We start from the raw sequence: 18,501 nt of genomic DNA on the forward strand, positions 1-18,501 counted from the left end.
GGGTACATGGAGTGTTCAGTGTTGTAAATGGAAATGGTGAAGAGCTTGTAGATTTATGTGCTGAAAAAGGACTGATGATTGGGAATACCTGGTTTAAAAAGAGTTATACATAAGTACACGTATGTAAGTAGGAGAGATGGCCAGAGAGCATTATTGGATTACGTAATAATTGATAGGCGCATGAAAGAGAGACTTTTAGTTGTTAATGTGCTGAGAGGTGCAACTGGAGGGATGTCTGATCATTATCTTGTGGAGGCAAAAGTGAAGATTTGTAGAGGTTTTCAGAAAAGAAGAGTGAATGTTGGGGTGAAGAGAGTGGTGAGGGTAAGTTAGCTTGGGAAGGAGACTTGTGTGAGGAAGTACCAGGAGAGACTGAGTACAGAATGGAAAAAGGTGAGAACAAAGGAGGTAAGGGGAGTGGGGGAGGAATGGGATGTATTTAGGGAATCAGTGATGGCTTGTGCAAAAGATGCTTGTGTCATGAGAAACATGGGAGGTGGGTTGATTAGAATGGGTAGTGAGTGGTGGGATGAAGAAGTAAAATTATTAGCGAAAGAGGAGAGAGAGGCATTTGGAAAATTTTTGCAGGGAAATAATGCAAATGAGTGGGAGATGCATAAAAGAAAAAGGCAGGAGGTCAAAGAGAAAGGTGCACGAGACAAAAAAGAGGGCAAATGAGAGATGAGGTGAGAGAGAATCATTAAATTTTAGGGAGAATAAAAAGATGTGTGTGGCGAGGTAGCGATGGGAATGAATAAAGGCAGACAGTGTGAATTGTGTGCATGGGTTTATATGTATGTGTCTGTGTGTGTATATATATGTGTGCACTGAGATGTATAGGTATGTATATTTGTGTGTGTGGACGTGTATGAATATACATTGTGTATTGGGGGTGGGTTGGGCCATTTCTTTCGTCTGTTTCCTTGCACTACCTCGCAAACGCGGGAGACCGAAAAAAAAAAAAAGAAAAAAAAGAGAAAAAAAAAAAAAGATGTTTTGGAAGAAGGTAAATAAAGTGCATAAGACAAGGGAACAAATGGGAACTCCAGTGAAGGGTGCTAATGGGGAGGTGATAACAAGTAGTGGTGATGTGAGAAGGAGATGGAGTGAGTATTTTGAAGGTTTGTTGAATGTGTTTGATGATAGAGTGGCAGATATAGGGTGTTTTGGTCAAGGTGGTGTGCAAAGAGAGAGGGTCAGGGAGAATGATTTGGTAAACAGAGAAGAGGTAGTAAAAGCTTTGTGGAAGATGAAAGCCGGCAAGGCAGCGGGTATGGATGGTATTGCAGTGGAATTTATTAAAAAAGGGGTTGACTATTGTTGACTGGTTGGTAAGGTTATTTAATGTATGTATGACTCATGGTGAGGTGCCTGAGGACTTGCGGAATGCTTGCATAGTGCCATTGTACAAAGGCAAAGGAGATAAGAGTGAGTGCTCAAATTACTGAGGTATAAGTTTGTTGATTATTCCTGGTAAATTATATGGGAGGGTATTGATTGAGAGGGTGAAGGCATGTATAGAGCATCATATTGGGGAAGAGCAGTGTGGTTTCAGAAATGGTAGAGGATGTGTGGATCAGGTGTTTGCTTTGAAGAATGTATGTGAGAAATACTTGGAAAAGCAATTATGGATCTGGAGAAGGCATATGATAGAGTTGATAGAGATGCTCTGTGGAAGGTATTAAGAATATATGGTGTGGGAGATAAGTTGTTAGAAGCAGTGAAAAGTTTTTATTGAGGATGTAAGGCTTGTGTACATGTAGGAAGAGGAAAGTGATTGGTTCTCAGTGAGTTTGTTTGCGGCAGGGGTGTGTGATGTCTCCATGGTTGTTTAATTTGTTTATGGATGGGGTTGTTAGGGAGGTGAATGCAAGAGTTTTGGAAAGAGGGGTAAGTATGCAGTCTGTTGTGGATGAGAGAGCTTGGGAAGTGAGTCAGTTGTTGTTCGCTGATGATACAGCGCTGGTGGCTGATTCGGGTGAGATACTGCGGAAGCTGGTGACTGAGTTTGGTAAAGTGTGTGAAAGAAGAAAGCTGAGAGTAAATGTGAATAAGAGCAAGGTTATTAGGTACAGTAGGGTTGAGGGACAAGTCAGTTGGGAGGTAAGTTTGAATGGAGAAAAACTGGAGGAAGTGAAATGTTTTAGATATCTGGGAGTGGATTTGGCAGTGGATGGAACCAAGGAAGTGGAAGTGAATCATAGGGTGGGTGAGGGTGCGAAAGTTCTGGGAGCGTTGAAAAATGTGTGGAAGTCGAGCATGTTTTCTTGGAAAGCAAAAATTGGTGTTTGAAGGAATAGTGGTTCCAACAATGTTATATGGTTGCGAGGCGTAGGCTATGGATAGAGTTGTGTGGAGGATGGTGGATGTGCTGGAAATGAGATGTTTGAGGACAATATGTGGGTGGTGAGGTGGTTTGATCGAGTAAGTAATCAAAGGGTGAGAGAGATGTGTGGTAATATAACAAGGGTGGTTGAGGGAGCAGAAGAGGGTGTTTTGAAATGGTTTGGTCACATGGAGAGAATGAGTGAGGAAAGATGACCAAAAGGATACATGTGTCAGAGGTGGAGGGAACGAGGAAAAGTGGGAGACCAAATTGGAGGCGGAAAGATGGAGTGAAAAAGATTTTGAGCGATTATGGCCTGAACATGCAGGAGGGTGAAAGGCTTGCAAGGAATAGAATGAATTGGAACGATGTTGTATACCGTGGTTGACGTGCTGTCAGTGGATTGAACCAGGGCATGTGAAGCGTCTGGGGTAAACCATGGAAAGTTGTGTGGGGCCTGGATGTGGAAAGGGAGCTGTGGTTTCGGTGCGTTATACATGACAGCTAGAGAGTGAGTGTGAACGAATGTGGCTTTTGTTGTCTTTTCCTAGCGCTACCTCGCTCATATGCGGGAGGAAGGGGTTTTCATTTCATGTGTGGCAGGGTGGCGATGTGAATGAATAAGGGCAGACAGTATGAATTATGTACATGTGTATATATGTCCGTGTGTGTATATATGTATAGGTTGAGATGTATAGGCATGTATATGTGCTGTGTGTGGACGTGTATGTATATACATGTGTATGTGGGTGGATTGGGCCATTCTTTCATCTGTCTCCTTGTGCTACCTTGCTAACGCAGGAGACAGCGACAAAGTATGATAAAAAAAAAAAAAGAATAATATGTTTGTGTACGGGCTTTTTTTTTTTTTTTTTTTTTTTTTTTTTTTTTTTTTTTTTTTTTTGCTGTCTCCTGCGTTTACGAGGTAGAGCAAGGAAACAGACGAAAGAAATGGCCCAACCCACCCCCATATACATGTATATACATACACGGCAGTAGTGTTTCCATAACTCGTGAAGTCTCGTGCCACTTCTTAGCCTTTTGTGCCTCATCCTTTAACAGGCCACTGGCAGAGGAGAAGTCTAACACAGTTTTTGCAGAGGCTCCTACCTAAAGCTCTCACTGATTACTTCTACCTAATACTTGTGCCTGTTCCTACATACTGTTACTACTACTACATAATACTCCTACCTACTACTTCTATCTATTACTTCCACTGTGTTGCCAAAAGGTCACTGGCTGCCTACCAACTACTACCTGCAAAGACATTTGACTTCAACTGTTCTGATTTATTCAGCATCTGTAGTGTGCAGGTATTCCAGCAACATTCATATTGATTCCATTGAGCCAATTTTGTAATATACATGATAAGTCAAGTGTATTACAAAGAAATTTGTTGGCTTTACGACGTGTGATATGTAACCTTAGCAAAACTTTTATCTTTAAGTTAATACCCACAATTTTTTTGCTGTGAAAAACAAAAACTACTATACCATCAAGCATACCCATCAAAGCCACACATTATGCCAACTCACCCACACAATGGGTCATTTCAGCTTCCATGGTTCTATTCACTACCTTGTCCACTTCCTCTGAAGTTCTCTCCATTCATACTCGTATATATCTCTGATGCCTGTTCCCTTCAGGAATTCCCATTAAGGGAGTGGCCACAGCAGAAATAGTTTTCACTTATCCTTTTCCTTGCATACATCATTCCAAGCATTCTTCCACAATTTTTCTCCTTTCAGTACTCTTCCACTCTCTTTCCCCATGTTAGAGATGGTCTTCCTCTCACCCTAACCCCTTTAATTGTACTATGATACACTCTCCCTTTAAATTCCCTTTCTTCCATTCATCATTGTTATAATTTTGAATTTGTAAGTCTGCAATGGTAGTACTGTATTTTATGTTAATTTTGGTGTGTCTCTCCCAGGGATCTTTGCTCTGTTTTTGGGGCTGACATGTTGCAGTTGGTTGAGACAGATCCCATCACCAGCCTTCTTTCCCAAGGCCGCCGTTCCAAAACTTCAAAGACAAAGACCTTGGCAATTTGGGCAACTAAAGAGATCCGTCGCCTTAAAAACAACAGTAGTTGGTAAGTACTTAGTTTCAGGTAAAGTATTACTTAAAAGCAGATGATCTTTTGGGTCTGTGATATATATTTACATTTTTGGAAATATTTAATGATAATTTTTCACTCCCTGTTAAACATTTATCCTTGCTTTATTTTGTTTTTAATAATTTTGAGTATGCATAATCCATTTTAAATCGTTCATCTCTACTTATCTTCTGTTTTATAAAAAGGCAGTCCTTTTCTTTACTCACAATGAAGAAGTTGACAATACACAGTTGACCCCCATACACAGTTCCCAGTAATTCACCCATTTCCTTAGCAAGTTAGAAATGCTGGCTGTTGGGGTGATGTTATTTTCAGGGAAGTGTTTTACAACGTTGTCTTATGAAAAAAGGTGGTCCTGTTTGTAGACATACTGGGGAAGTTGCAAGACATATGTGACTAAACCCCAAACACAGTTGCCAGTAATTCATCGAATCACTTGGCAGGATGGAAATAACTGGCTATTGTGATGTATTTTCAGGAAAAATATGTTACTGTTGAGTCGTAAGGCTCTGTCAGTAATGTGGAAGATATGAAGAAAAATGGCAGCATGAGTGGTTATTCCATTGAACAGTGCCATTCCTCAGTGCAAGAGCACTGTAGGGTATCAGTCAATGCTTTATTGAATATCATGAAATGAAAAACAGAAAATGTAGCCTGCATAGATTTATTTGATCTACCTAACATTGTATTACTAAGAGTCCCACATAGGGAGAACATTATGGAGGTGGACTCTGCTTTCTAATGTGAGAATAGCTTTCAAGTGGAAATATTTAGCAAGTTTTTCATGCCCTACATAAGGCCAAAGCTAGAATGTACTTAAAGGTTTGGTCACTACACCTTAAGAAGCACTAAGAGCTAATAGAAGTGGGCAACAAAGTTGGTGCCAGAATTAAGAATGACTTGATCACAGCCTTGAAAGATTTTAAAACAATGATGACATAGAGAATAGTTCTCTAAGAGTTGTAGGGAATGAACAACCAGAGGATAAAGCATGAATTTAAGCAAAAAGCTTTTGAAAGAAATATATAGAAATACTATAAGACTGTTGAATGAATGGATTCAGATGAATGAAAACATGAAACATGTTAATGCTGACAGTATGCGTGAATTTGAGAAGTTATATGTTTGTAGAGAATGTTCAAGTGATTGGGTCCAACAAAGATAAAACTCCCTCCCCTTTCGGTACAAATAGTTTATTACATATATTACATAGGGTGCCACTTTATGGGTTTTTGCCAGGACACAATTTTCTTGGACATGAATTTCATATTGTGATCCACAGAACTGCTAGTTGTTTTTAAAACAACAGCAACACCTGAAACAATTTGCAAGGCATTTCATAAGTTTTTATGTCATTGCCCAGTATTCATAGAGCATTAAGCCTCTATATTTGTCCAAACATGGGCATAGATTGAAAATTCTTTTTATTAGCTTTACAAAATAGTGCTGAATATTAGCTAGGCCTGGTGAGGAAACATTGATCCTTCAGTGTGGTTAGAAGGAATCAAATTGTTTACCCTTGTATATGCTCATATGTTTTGCAAAATTGGCTCATATTAGCATTGCTAATTAATTTTGGGTTTTGATATGATTTGGTGAAATAGCATTAATCTTCCATTGATTCCCAGTTCCTTTTCAAGGTCCAGGTCACTTGCTCATTTCATTGATCCTCTGCTCATGTTTTGAGAGGACCTGACTTTTGCATTTGCTTGTTTTGTTATGCTTTTGACCTGAAATTTAGATCATTTATTTTGACGTATGTTATTTTTCAGACTTTGATAATTATTTTCTTGTTTTGTTATGCTTTTGACCTGAAATTTAGATTATTTATTTTGACAGTTATTTTTCAGACTTTGATAATTATTTTCTTTGACCTTCTGGTTCCTTCTAAAAAGTGGAGCAGAAAAGTGTTTGTAAATACCAACAGATACATGTTTATTTTGCACTAATTTTCTCAATTACTGGCTTTTACAGAGTCAAGTTATAATGAGAGTTTACGAGATACTCTTTACGTTCATCCGTATTTAAGGTTAGAAGATATTGCCGAGTCTTTCCTCATCATGTTGAATTCATTAGTTTCTTTGATAGTAACTATTTTTTACAAGATTTTGTCACATGTATATGTATAGCAACTGGTGTAAATTCTTATCTTTGGCTGTTTAAAGTGATAGTTTGGTTGTTATTTGTTAGGTTACTGATGTTTATCTTGGTGGAGCTGAATAGTGCATCCTTATTATGTTCTTACTTGTCAAGAATCTGGTTAATTCTTTTAACAAGCTTCAAAAATTTGTGATAATGGAGGAGTCACTCCTGTTCAACAAATTGTCTAGGTGAGAAGTGAAAAATTAGTTACTTACATTCATCTGGAAGAGTAGTAGGCAACAGGTCTTCCCAGGGAATTTGGCATGCTTTATTATTCTTATCATTGTGTTCTTTAGATGAATTGTTTGACTGAACATCACATGGTTACTTTTTATGTAGGTTCTGCACATATCTTTTACAATAGATAACATAAGCTCTAAACTGTCATACATATATGTAAGGTAAGTTAAGATGTTTAGTAATGGCTTTAGTGGTTGGTATTTTTTCAAATGGTGCTAAACCTCATTTATGTGCCCTTTTACTTCGCTTTGTTGAGTTGTTAAGTATATTGGATGTATGGTACCTGAGGTTTGTTGTATTTTACTTTTGGATGTAGTTTGGTTGAAGATTAAGAGATTCAAGGCCTAAAACATTTGATATGAATGGAGATGTACATGCAGTTTTTTTTTTTTTTTTTTTTTACATTGTTGGATTCATCTATGAGTTAGCAAGGTTAGTTGTATATGAACTGATTTTTAGTTATTTATTGCATGTACCTAAAGTTGTGCTTCTTGTGAATTAGACTGAAATCATGTGCTCAGAGCATTATTAACTGGGTTTACATGACTAAAATCAGCTTGAGATGTTGATATAAAGTATTCAGGTTATATATACATTTGAATATATGATCATGTTTGATATTCTAAAGAAAAAAAAAAGATATCAAGTATATGAAAATAATTGTTGGGCCTCCATATACTCATTTTAGCAGGCTTTAGAAAAAGTGATGTACTTTGCACCAGAATATTTCTTCAGTGGATGCTGAAATGTAATTTACTGTGGTATTTGAGGTGCTAGATACTGTCAGATTAAGCTAATCCCTTCTATGCCGTGGCACCTCTTCAAATTAGGAGTTGATATATCAAAACAAAACATTAAAGGTAAGATAAGAAGTTAGATTAAAAGTTTAACTGATGGAAAGTCCAAAATGGGAGTAAAGGGAACCACTTCTAGGGGGATATTCAATCGGGTACCACAGAGAGTGGTGTTAGCCTCAGCACATTTTATAGTAATGATGTCAGACATCAAGTGTGAAGTAAAATTGAGCATGATAAGGAGTGTTGCTGGTGACACCAGAGTAAGCAGAATGATTGGATAAGACGCTTTCCCCCCAAAACTCAAAAAGATGTTAACACTGTGAACGTGACAGAGTTTAAAGAAGAAAAAGTTAGGAGACCAGGAAGAATATATTAATGATACCATCTAAAGGTCTAACAAATGTAAAAGCTTTGGGTGTCATCATAAATGAACTATTTTAGAAAGCATATTGAGAAGATCATGCTATTAAGTGATGAGTGTTATGATTCTGAGAACTTCATCAACAAGTGATGGAAACCTCTTGATGAGAATGTTTGATGTACTGTATATTTAAAAAGCAAAATTAATGTTTCTATGGTCACATGCTATACAAATACAGTGTTTATAAACAGAGTTCAGAAGCACTTCACAAGCAATTTGAGAGATGGAATGTATGGTCTACTGTGAAAAGATGAAAAAACTGCAACTATATTGCCCAGAAAGAATAAGAAAGAGACATGATAATCCTGACTTGGAAATAAATTGAAATTATAAAGGATGTGTGTAAAACCTGAAAGCCTGTCAGCAGTGAAGCTCTTGAGTTATTAAGTCTTCAAGAATACCATCAAATAAACAGAAAAAAATTGGACAAAAAAATATATGACTGCAACAAGGATTATTCATTATCTTGCCAGGCAAAATATCAAACATGCCTGGGACAGATAGAGAAACATTTAAAAGAACACTTGGCATTTGATAGAAATCAGCCCTAGTTGAACCAAAAATAGATCATTATGTAATGATGGTGGAATCCAAATAGATTATTATGTGATGAAGGTTTGGAAACACAAGAAGAGTAGTCATATTCGTCGAGCAAGACGTGCAGTGAGTGCTTCATGCTAGTTCTGCCATTACTGCTAGATCTCGTCGTAGACACTCATAGGTAGGTGCTCTCTCTAGTTGCTTTTATTTTATGTTTCATGTAACCTTTAGTAATTACTGACATTGGTGCTTGTTTCAGGGATTGTATAATTTACTGTATGAGTAGACACATCATATATCACAGACCCAAAGTTCACCACAGTATTGATATATTATGCTTTTTCAAAAGACTAAATGTAGGGAAAAAGAAATATGATTAATAATTAGCTTTAAATTTTCACTGAAACTACACAAGTATGTGCTAAATTAATGAATGAGCTGTTTGATTGGATGGTAATTTCTGGTGATACGAGAGCCTTCTTTACTCTTAACTGTGTGTGAGAAATGCATATTTCTTACTTCAGTGTGTCAACGTGTGCCTTTGGCAGTCAGGAATCTCGTGTTGCTTTGTGTACCTGATCAAGCAGTTACGACGACTTAGTGAAGATGAAGGAAGTAGTGTAATGTGTGGCTGGAATACGTCCACAAGTGTCATCTAACTGGTAGTAGCCCCTAACTTGGCTTTTCAGATGAGTGGCGAGTTTAGTCTGTGGTGAATCGATGCGGTGAGTCAGATGCGGTATGTCTGCATGGAGTGAGGGAAGAACGTTGCCCGGCTGTGGTGAGTGGTGACCGTTCAGCGCATGGGTTGTGTGGTGAGTGGACAGACAAACGTGGACGATCGCAGGTGCGGCAGTTATGGCCGAATGTGCGATGACACCCGGATGGCCTCGGAAGAATGTGAAAATACTTGAAAAATGTTTTTAAAATGACGGGAATATCTTTTCTAGGTGACTTTTAAAAGAAAATTAGTTCCAGTGAATCATTCCAGCTCCCAGGAAAAGATCTGCCTCACTTGATCTTTAAAGACCTTAAGCTTTTCCAAAGTAAGTCTTGTTTCTTAACTGTGGTTTTAGAAAGCCAGTCCTTTCAAGTGCCTTTTTGTGGGAATGAATGGTGCTGTAGCCCTGAATCCTGTACCCTGCTGGTAACAATCCATCTTCTATTCAGTAAAGACGGAGGTATAAGGTGTTCTGTGGTTTCTAGTCAAGGGTACAAAGGATTATTAAACTACTACCCCTTCCATTCTGTCAGTCAAATCAATCTTTTATAGACTAGGCAGCTCTACTGCATTCCAATGCAGATGTTTACAAGTACCCCAAAATTGTGTTCATGTGATAAGTATTTTATACCTGTGAAAACACGTGAAGGAACCTGGTAAGTTCCTGAAAAAAAATGTCAAAAGAAATTGATGTTTCAGTCTGCTTTGGCACTTGTAAATATTAGTTTAGGAATTGCAGTGTATCTTTTCCTGTTAATGTACTTCTTCATTTAGTCTCTTTAATTCTTTGGTGACAGCACTTGTGTGTTTAGGGCACTAGAATGGGATACGGCTATAGTAGTTATGTTAATGGCATTTTGAGGCAATTTGCATCAAATCTTAAAAACTGCATTAGGCCATTATTGTGTCTCTGGGTCTCTCGAAGATTTGATAGTAACCCAGAATAGCTCTAAAAGTTGGCAATAAAAAGTTCACTGGGTTACTGTTAACTTCAAGTGATGCTTAGATTTCAAAATGAAAAGGTAAATTCCCCGTTAGCTTCTCTTGAATGGTGTATAAAACTGTATGCTGCTGTGCCTGACCATAGTGATTTGAACTGCAATGTTTGTAACAATATCAGCTATGTTTGGATTAAGGTAGTTATCTGATGAGGCTGGTATACTCAAATGTCAGAAAGAATTGAAAAGCTTAGATAGCCTTGTCAGTCTGCTAAAATCTCAAATTGCTGATTATGTTACATTTTGTATGTCGAAGAGCCCTAAATGTGCAGTGTGACAACGAGGCAAGAAGTCTGCAAGTTTTTGGAAGAGGAATACTGTAACCCTTGATCAGCTGTGTATTGATTACAGAAAACTGTGTGAATGAATTCTGTTGTATATGGGTTAAGGTTTTCTTCCATTAACTTACAGGGGTTTTAGGTTTAGTGCCAAATTCCCCCACTACATGGCTAAAGTGGTACAATGGTTAAAGGCATTATGCAGCCATCATTGGCTGTTACATTAATTGTAGCTCCCTCTTGAACACAGTGTTAGGCAGCATAACATTTTTTGTTCAGCATATTGTTGATTGATTATTACATATTTGCTCTGGATTAAGTGAATATAAAGATTTGAATGGAATGTTGCAATTTTAACACTGTTCAAGAAGGAACTGATCTTAAAAAAAAATGCCATACTTACTGACCACGGAAGGATAAGTTTACTGCAGTCCTGTGACTGGTGAATGCTTGACTGTGATAAGAGGCCCTGTGTGATATGGCGCTGTATAAGCATGTGGTGTAAGCTGATGCACTGTCCAATATAATTAATGATGTGTGGTATGAGTATATTTTTAATTCCCACAAGATACAACTACAGGAAAAAGTGAAGTTCTTGATTCGGCATATTTGGAATGTTTATGGAGCATATATAGTAGGGTTCCCAGAGTATGATTCATTGTATTTGGAAAATATGTGGAGCATACATGTTGGAGTACCCTGAGTGTGATTCAGCATACATGGATGATACAAGGAGCATACTTGGGTTCCTTGAGTGTGAATAAGCATATTTGGACTACATATGGTGCAGAAGGCGTGCATCCAGTGCTTTCTTCCTTGCCATGTTAGCACATTTCCCGCATGTCAGAAACCAGGGAAGTTAGTATGGTGAAGCCCTATGATTTTCTCCTTGGTCTGTCATGCCGACCCCCCAGTAACGTGACTCAGGTGACTGAGGGTGTGAGTGCAAATTTGTCGTTCTTGAAGGACGTGTGACTGTGATATTGTTCCTTTAGTGCAAATGGTACTGTGCGAGTGTGTACATTCCACCAAATGGTGTAGTATTAGTGTACAGAAAACAAACAACACAAGCTTTACAAGTGAACCTGCTACAGAAGTTCACGGTTTAGCTGAAGTAGTAATGTAAATTGTTATTGCCTCAAATTAGAATGAGTTTTGTGTCTGAATCTTATTCACTAAAGTTATTCATGACATCCGTGATCTACTTTAGTAAGTGTGGACAAACCTAGTGTATATTTTTTCACAATCCCTGTTGATATATGTTCATTTATAATTTGATTACTTCTTTTTGGTACTGTAAGGCTAATAATTTTCCTTTGACAAACCCTGTACCATATTTAAGAATACAGACATTTGAATAAATAAGTTTGTGAAAATCGTGTTTCATTTTTCCATTGATGATTTTATTTCATTGTGAGAAAGATCACATGAGATTCTCTTAACATTACTGATATTCTTGAAAAAGACTTTTGCATGTATCATGACATACAGATCCTCCCTTCTTCGGCACAGCTGATGTTAACGAACAGTGGAGTCATTATCATCTGGAGTCTATGATTTCATGCATACTGTATAAAAATCAGAGCCCACTAGTAGTACAGGCAAGTAAAGATTCCTAGAACTGGCTGTAAGTAGGAGTAAAAGTTTCTAAGAACTGTCTATAATAAGCAGGAGTAAAAGATTCCAAGAACTAGCTATAAGCAGATGGAAGTAGATTTTCCTGTTGTGAATGACAGCAAGATCAATTTAAGTCGATAAATTTTGATGTGCTTTAGGTAACTCATTGATTGCTAATATCTTGTGTGTGGGACAGTCAGCCCCAGGGCATTGACTTTGAATATCCCAATTGTATGATCTTATTTTTAAAAAGTTCATGCATGGTTCTAGGAGGGTCATTCATTCAGAATTCACTAGCTGGCATGTCAGGGTATTTCAGTGCATTAAGTCATTTTTCTGCCATGGCCATTTACCAATACAGTGCTGAAGCCACCTAGTATAAGAACTTTGCTATGTGTGAGCCTTACAAGAATCCACAATTTATTACATGGACTTGTTAGATGTGATTGTCTCGGACATTTTAGAAGAGAGCAGTCGTGAGTTAAGTGGATGTAATTTTCAAGATATGGAAGAACGAAAGCAGGAGGAAGAATATGATGTCGCCAGCAGTGAGGATAAAAATGATTCCAGCCGCAATGTGTGGAGGGAAGGTGTCTTGCCATGCCAGCCATTTGCCAACTACACTCCAGTGCTATTTGTTTTTGGTTTAGAGAATTCTGGTGTTACAGGTGCTTGTCTTGTGCTGGTGAATTCTGAGGAGCTGGACTCTTTCTTATGATATTTGATAGTTAATTGATGGACATTTTAATGACTGACACAAATTGATAGTATGGTTTTTTTTTAATGGAAACATAGCCAGTATCTCCAAGCAGCCCCAGCAAAGGTCTGAGAAGAGTGCAGAAAACATACTACAAGGTGTGCTTGCCCTCATGTTTTGAGGTGTACCATAGGTAATACAATTACTGAAGATAGATAAGAATGTTGTTTCATGTGTGGCTGGGTGGCAACGGTAATGGATGAAGGCATCTAGTATGAATATGTACATATGTATATATGTTCCTATGAGTCCACTGGGAAAATGAAACACGATAAGTTCCCAAGTGCACTTTCGTGTTATAATCACATTATCATGGGAGACCTTTCTTTCTTTCATACTATTCACCATTTCCCGTGTTAGCGAGGTAGAGTTAAGAACAGAGGACTGGCCCTTTGAAGGAATATCCTCACCTGGCCCCCTTCTCTGTTCCTTCTTTTGGAAAATTAGAAAAATAAAAAAACGAGAGGGGGAGGATTTCCAGCCCCCTGCTCCCTCCCCTTTTAGTCGCCATCTACGACACGCAGGGAATACGTGGGAAGTATTCTTTCTCTTCTATCCCCAGGGATATCACAGGAGACATAAGAGAGAAATAGAAGTTGATATACATTGAAGCTAGGACGCCATTTGGTAAACGTGTTTGTTCACAACATACAACGAGCGTTCATAAACTTACCATTTTACAAATTTTATCAGTAGAGTTAACTAATTTGTATAGACGGTCACTAATATTAAGATTATAATTATTGTGTATTTAATAATAGAAGATTTAATGATATTTCTCTTGGTAATAGAGTTAAGAGTTAATAAATGAGATGGCATTACTCCAGTCTCTACAGTGATCTTAGTTTTTAACATGATTAAACAAGGCATTTGATTCTTGTCCCGTTCTTATACAATATTTATGTTGCTTAAGTCTAACAGAAAGATCCTTACCAGCCTGACCAACATAAAATTTATCACAATTTTCACATGGCACTTTATAGATGCATCCAAGAGAATTTTCTGGTGAATTCCTGATCAAGATATTCTTTATTATTGTTGCAGCATTTACATTAAAGGATTTAAGCAACATGGGAAGTAAAGTGAAATTATTATTAAAAGGGAGAACTAAAAGATTCTTGGTGTCAATGGGAGGTTTGGGCTCAACTCAACATGATAGTTAGATTATCATCATTTCAATCTATGTTCCTTAGGGCATTATGTATATGCAGCCCAGAGTTTATTGAATAAGAGTTTGAGAAGATATATTCTATTGGACCTAAGTTAAAAAGAAATTTTATAGAGTTGAGCCCAAACCTCCCATTGACACCAAGAATCTTTTAGTTCTTCCTTTTGATAATACTTTCACTTTATTTCCCATGTTGCCAAAATCCTTTAATGTAAATGTTGCAACAATAATACTATAAAGAATATCTTAATCAGGAATTCACCAGAAAATTCTCCTGGATGCATCTATAAAGTGTCATGTGGAAATTGTGATAAATTCTATGTTGGTCAGACTGGTAAGTGGTAAGGATCTTTCTTTTAGACTTAAGCAATGTAAGTATAGTATAAGAATGGGACAAGAATCAAATGCCTTGTTTAATCACGTTAAAAACTATGATCATTGTATTGACTGGAGTAATGCCATCTCAGTTATTAACTCTTATTACCAAGAGAAATATCGTTGAATTTTCTATTATTAAATACACAAAGAATTATAATCTTAATATTAGTGATGGTCTGTACAAATTAGATAACTTTATTGTTGATAGAATTTGTAAGATAAGTTTATGAATGCTCATTGTACGTTTTGGACAATCACATGTTTACCAAATAGCGCCCTAGCTTTGATGTATATGAACTGACTTATATTCCTCTCGTGTCTTCCCTGATGATGTGATTATTACACGAGTGCACTTGGGAACTTATCGTGTTTCATTTTCCCAGTGGACTCATAGTGATATCTTGATCATGTGCAAAATTGTGATCTTTTCCAACATGTATATATGTATATGTCCATGTGTAAGCATTTATGTACATACATGTGGATAGGTTGGGCCATATTTTGTCCGTTTCCTTGTACTACCTCACTAATGCAGGAGACAGCAACTAAGTATAATAAGATATAAAATCAATAAGAGTATAGTATGTAGATATATAATTTTTTCATTCGCGCTTCGAGTTTTTCCACGTTACTGAGGTAGTGCTAAGAACAGACGAAAAAGCCTTATTCGCTCACATCTATTTTCTAGCGGTCATGTGCCATGAACAGAAACCACAGCTCCATATTCAAAACCAGGCCCCACAGACCTTTCTTTGGTTTCCCTCAGCTGCTTCATGTTCCTTGGTTCTGTTGGTTAACATCGCTCAAATTCATTCCATTCCATGCATGCCTTTCACCCTCCTGCATGTGTAGGCCCTTAGCATTCAACATCTGTTACACTCCAGCCTTCTGTCTTCATTTTGTTGTTTCCCTTCGTCACGTGGAACCAGTCACCCTCCTCTCTAGCTTCTGTTCTTTGGCATGGTTTTGTAAGTGCCACATGACACCAAATATGATTTGATAGAAGAGTATGGTTGAGAGAGCTGTAAAAGGTGCTTTGAAAGGGCTTGAATATAGAAAGAGAATGCTTGAGGAGAGGTTGGCAAAGGATACTTTTTTCAAGTGGAGGGGAACCTTAGCATAAATGATAGAGTGGATTGAAAAAAAAAAAAAAAAGTGCTCAGGGCCTGCACTTGCAGGAAGGAGAAAGGCATTCAGAGGTTGAAGTGAATTGGAGCGATGTGATATACAGGGGTTGATGTGCTGTCGCCGGACTGAAATAGGACAAAGAAGCAGCTGGGTGAACCATGTAAAGGTCTATGGGACATTTGTGAATAGAGAGCTATGTTTCAAAGTGCAGTACACATGACAGAGTATGAATGTGAGCAAATGAGGTATTTTCTTCGTCTTCCTGGCGTTAGTTTCCTCGCTAAATGTGGGAAACGATGAACAAGTATAAAAGGAAATAAAGGAATTTGTAAATTTTACCTTACACTACTCTGCAACTTATGAGAAACGACTGGGCTAGAAAGTTATATATCGCTGGACTCTGCTCTTTACTCTTACTCATGTGATGGTAGCATATGTGGATTTAGGGAAATTTTTTTTGGGGGGAGGGAGATTTTTTCTTTCCCAGTCACAAACAATAATCTACATCATGGCTGGGCCTTACCTGAAATATAAAGAGGATAAGGAATGGAAAAGTATTTACGAACTTTGGAGGAAATGGAAACATGTCTCTTCAAAAGTATCATGTCATAGTTACTGGAAAAGACATAAGGTTGAGTTACCAAGCTTTGAGGTATAGGGATAGAAGCTTATCAAACGTCTCTGTTTTAAGTTAGTCACCTTGGGAGAAAGTAGCTACTAAGTGATAACCCGTGGAAAACAGATTATGTTAAATATATGTGAGTTTGTTGCATGAAATTACAGGCGGAGTTGGGGTAAGTATTGGTGAGGACACCACAGTATCGTTCCTAAAGTAAATTTTCATGTACAAAAACATGGGGCAGTGAAGAATATCGTCAAAAGGAAGTTATGGGCTATTAGGAAGAGAAGTGATCAAATTTAGAAAGAAGGCAGTGGATTCCATAAATTTGGCAAGAATATCCATAAGGATAATACTGAGATCACATGCACATTCACCATGCATATGGTCTGTTAGCTCTCCTGTCTCGCGTCAGATTTGGCGTCATTATCATAAAACCACGGCAGTACAGGATCTCCATTTATATGTTTTCATATTGGTCAAGTCCTACCGAAGCATTGTAACTCGAATTCTGTTGTATGCCGATTTTTGCAGTTGTATTGCGAGAATGAGTTTAACTTTTCCACTCGACGCTTGACACTTGCCGTGCCTACGAGATGGAGGTAGTATACCCCACACAAGACACTGTTACGTGGATCATTTTACATTAACCATTTGCCTGAATTACGGCTGCAGGCGGTGGTGTATCGTTGTGAGGGTGGGACAGGATCTTGAACCTAACATCCTAGGGGAGCTGAAAAGTGAGAAAACATGAGTCAGTCTCTCTCTCTCTCTCTCTCTCTCTCTCTCCCCGGTTTCTCTGAATTATCCTAGGGCCCAGTACTTCTGGGCCTCCGCAAGTGCCCCCCAACCAATAGAAAAGTTAAAAGAGTAGTTTAGTTGCAGGACCCTAAAGTCGTGATACAAGCTACGCTGTCTGTCTGCTTCACATATTACCGATGTCGCAAGTCCTTTCAGCGATTTGAGCCTGTAATCTTATGGCCGTTCCAAGTAAGTAATAGTGAGTGAGGAATTTCAAAATCTTTGTTAACAGTTTCACAACCCTTGGTGACATATGACGCCTTGCTAATCATCCGAAAATAAACTTTACCATGCGAATATAATATATATATATATATATATATATATATATATATATATATATATATATATATATTATCCCTGGGGATAGGGGAGAAAGAATACTTCCCCCCGTATTCCCTGCGTGTCGTAGAAAGCGACTAAAAGGGAAGGGAGCGGGGGGCTGGAAATCCTCCCCCCCCCCCCTTTTTTTTTTTTTTTCCAAAGCAAGGAACAGAGAAGGGGGCTGGATGAGGATGTTTCCTCAGAGGCCCAGTCCTCTGTTCTTAACGCTACCTCGCTGACGCGGGAAATGGCGAATAGTATGAAAAATATATATATGTATATATGATAAAAAAAGATTTGTTGGTGATCTTTCTTAATTGCTAATACGATCAACAATGGAGTAAAATTTTGCTTCATGTTTTAAAGTTTTTCAAGAGCTTCCAAAGTTAGCTGCTCCAGGCACCAATCCTTTGTGGAAGGATTGATTACCTGTACTTCATATCTGCCTCGTATTGCCTTTCCCTATTCAGTGTCAACGAAGTCTGTCACTGCAGAACCTCTTGTACAGGACAAAAAGTAACTTTGTTCCACGTTTCTTGACACTTCTTGCGTATCCGGATAATCTTTTCACTTTAGCTAAAGTCAGAGAACTAATTGTGAACAATTTGAACTACACGTACTGCACCCTCCCGGTTCTCGGTCAATACAACAATCACAGTTATCATTCTCCCTTTCCAATATCTGGGCCAGGACTGAGGGATCAATACTTGGGTCAAGACTAAAGGATCAGTACCTGGGCCTGGAGGATTAATACCTGGGTTAGGACAGGGATCAAAACCTGGGCCAGGACTGAAGGATCAATACCTAGGCCAGGACTGAGCGGTCAGTACCTGAACCATGACTGAAGAATCAATATTTGGACTGGAACTTAAGGGTCAATATTTGGTTCAGGACTGAGGGATCAAAACCTAGGCCAGGTCTGAAGGATCAATACCTGAGCCAGGACTGAAGGATTAGTACCTGGGCCAGGACTCGAGGATCAATACCTGGGTCATTACTGAAAGATCAGTGCTTGGGTCACCTACTGGGCCAGGACTGAAGGATCAGTACGTGGGCCAGGACTCTAAGGATCAATACCCGAGTCATTACTGAAAGAGTGCCTAGGCCAGGACTGAAGGATCAATACT

General features: G+C 38.2%; 1 protein-coding gene across 3 annotated transcripts in view; it reads left to right on the forward strand.

The window, feature by feature from the left end:
* Fs(2)Ket (Importin subunit beta Fs(2)Ket) overlaps positions 1-11,958 on the forward strand; it is a 55,897-nt gene extending 43,939 nt beyond the window's left edge. The window contains exons 10-11 of one of the 3 annotated variants that reach the window (XM_071669830.1): positions 4,260-4,421; positions 9,255-11,958. In XM_071669830.1, coding sequence (XP_071525931.1) covers positions 4,260-4,421; positions 9,255-9,261 — 169 coding nt within the window. In that variant the 3' untranslated portion in view covers positions 9,262-11,958. Of the gene's footprint in view, positions 1-4,259; positions 4,422-9,109 lie in introns of all 3 variants that reach the window. The other 2 variants (XM_071669831.1, XM_071669829.1) reach the window with 2 other exon arrangements.
* Positions 11,959-18,501: the final 6,543 nt, after the last annotated feature.

This window comes from Panulirus ornatus, chromosome 14, assembly GCF_036320965.1.
Source record: "Panulirus ornatus isolate Po-2019 chromosome 14, ASM3632096v1, whole genome shotgun sequence".
Lineage (NCBI taxonomy): Eukaryota > Metazoa > Arthropoda > Malacostraca > Decapoda > Palinuridae > Panulirus > Panulirus ornatus.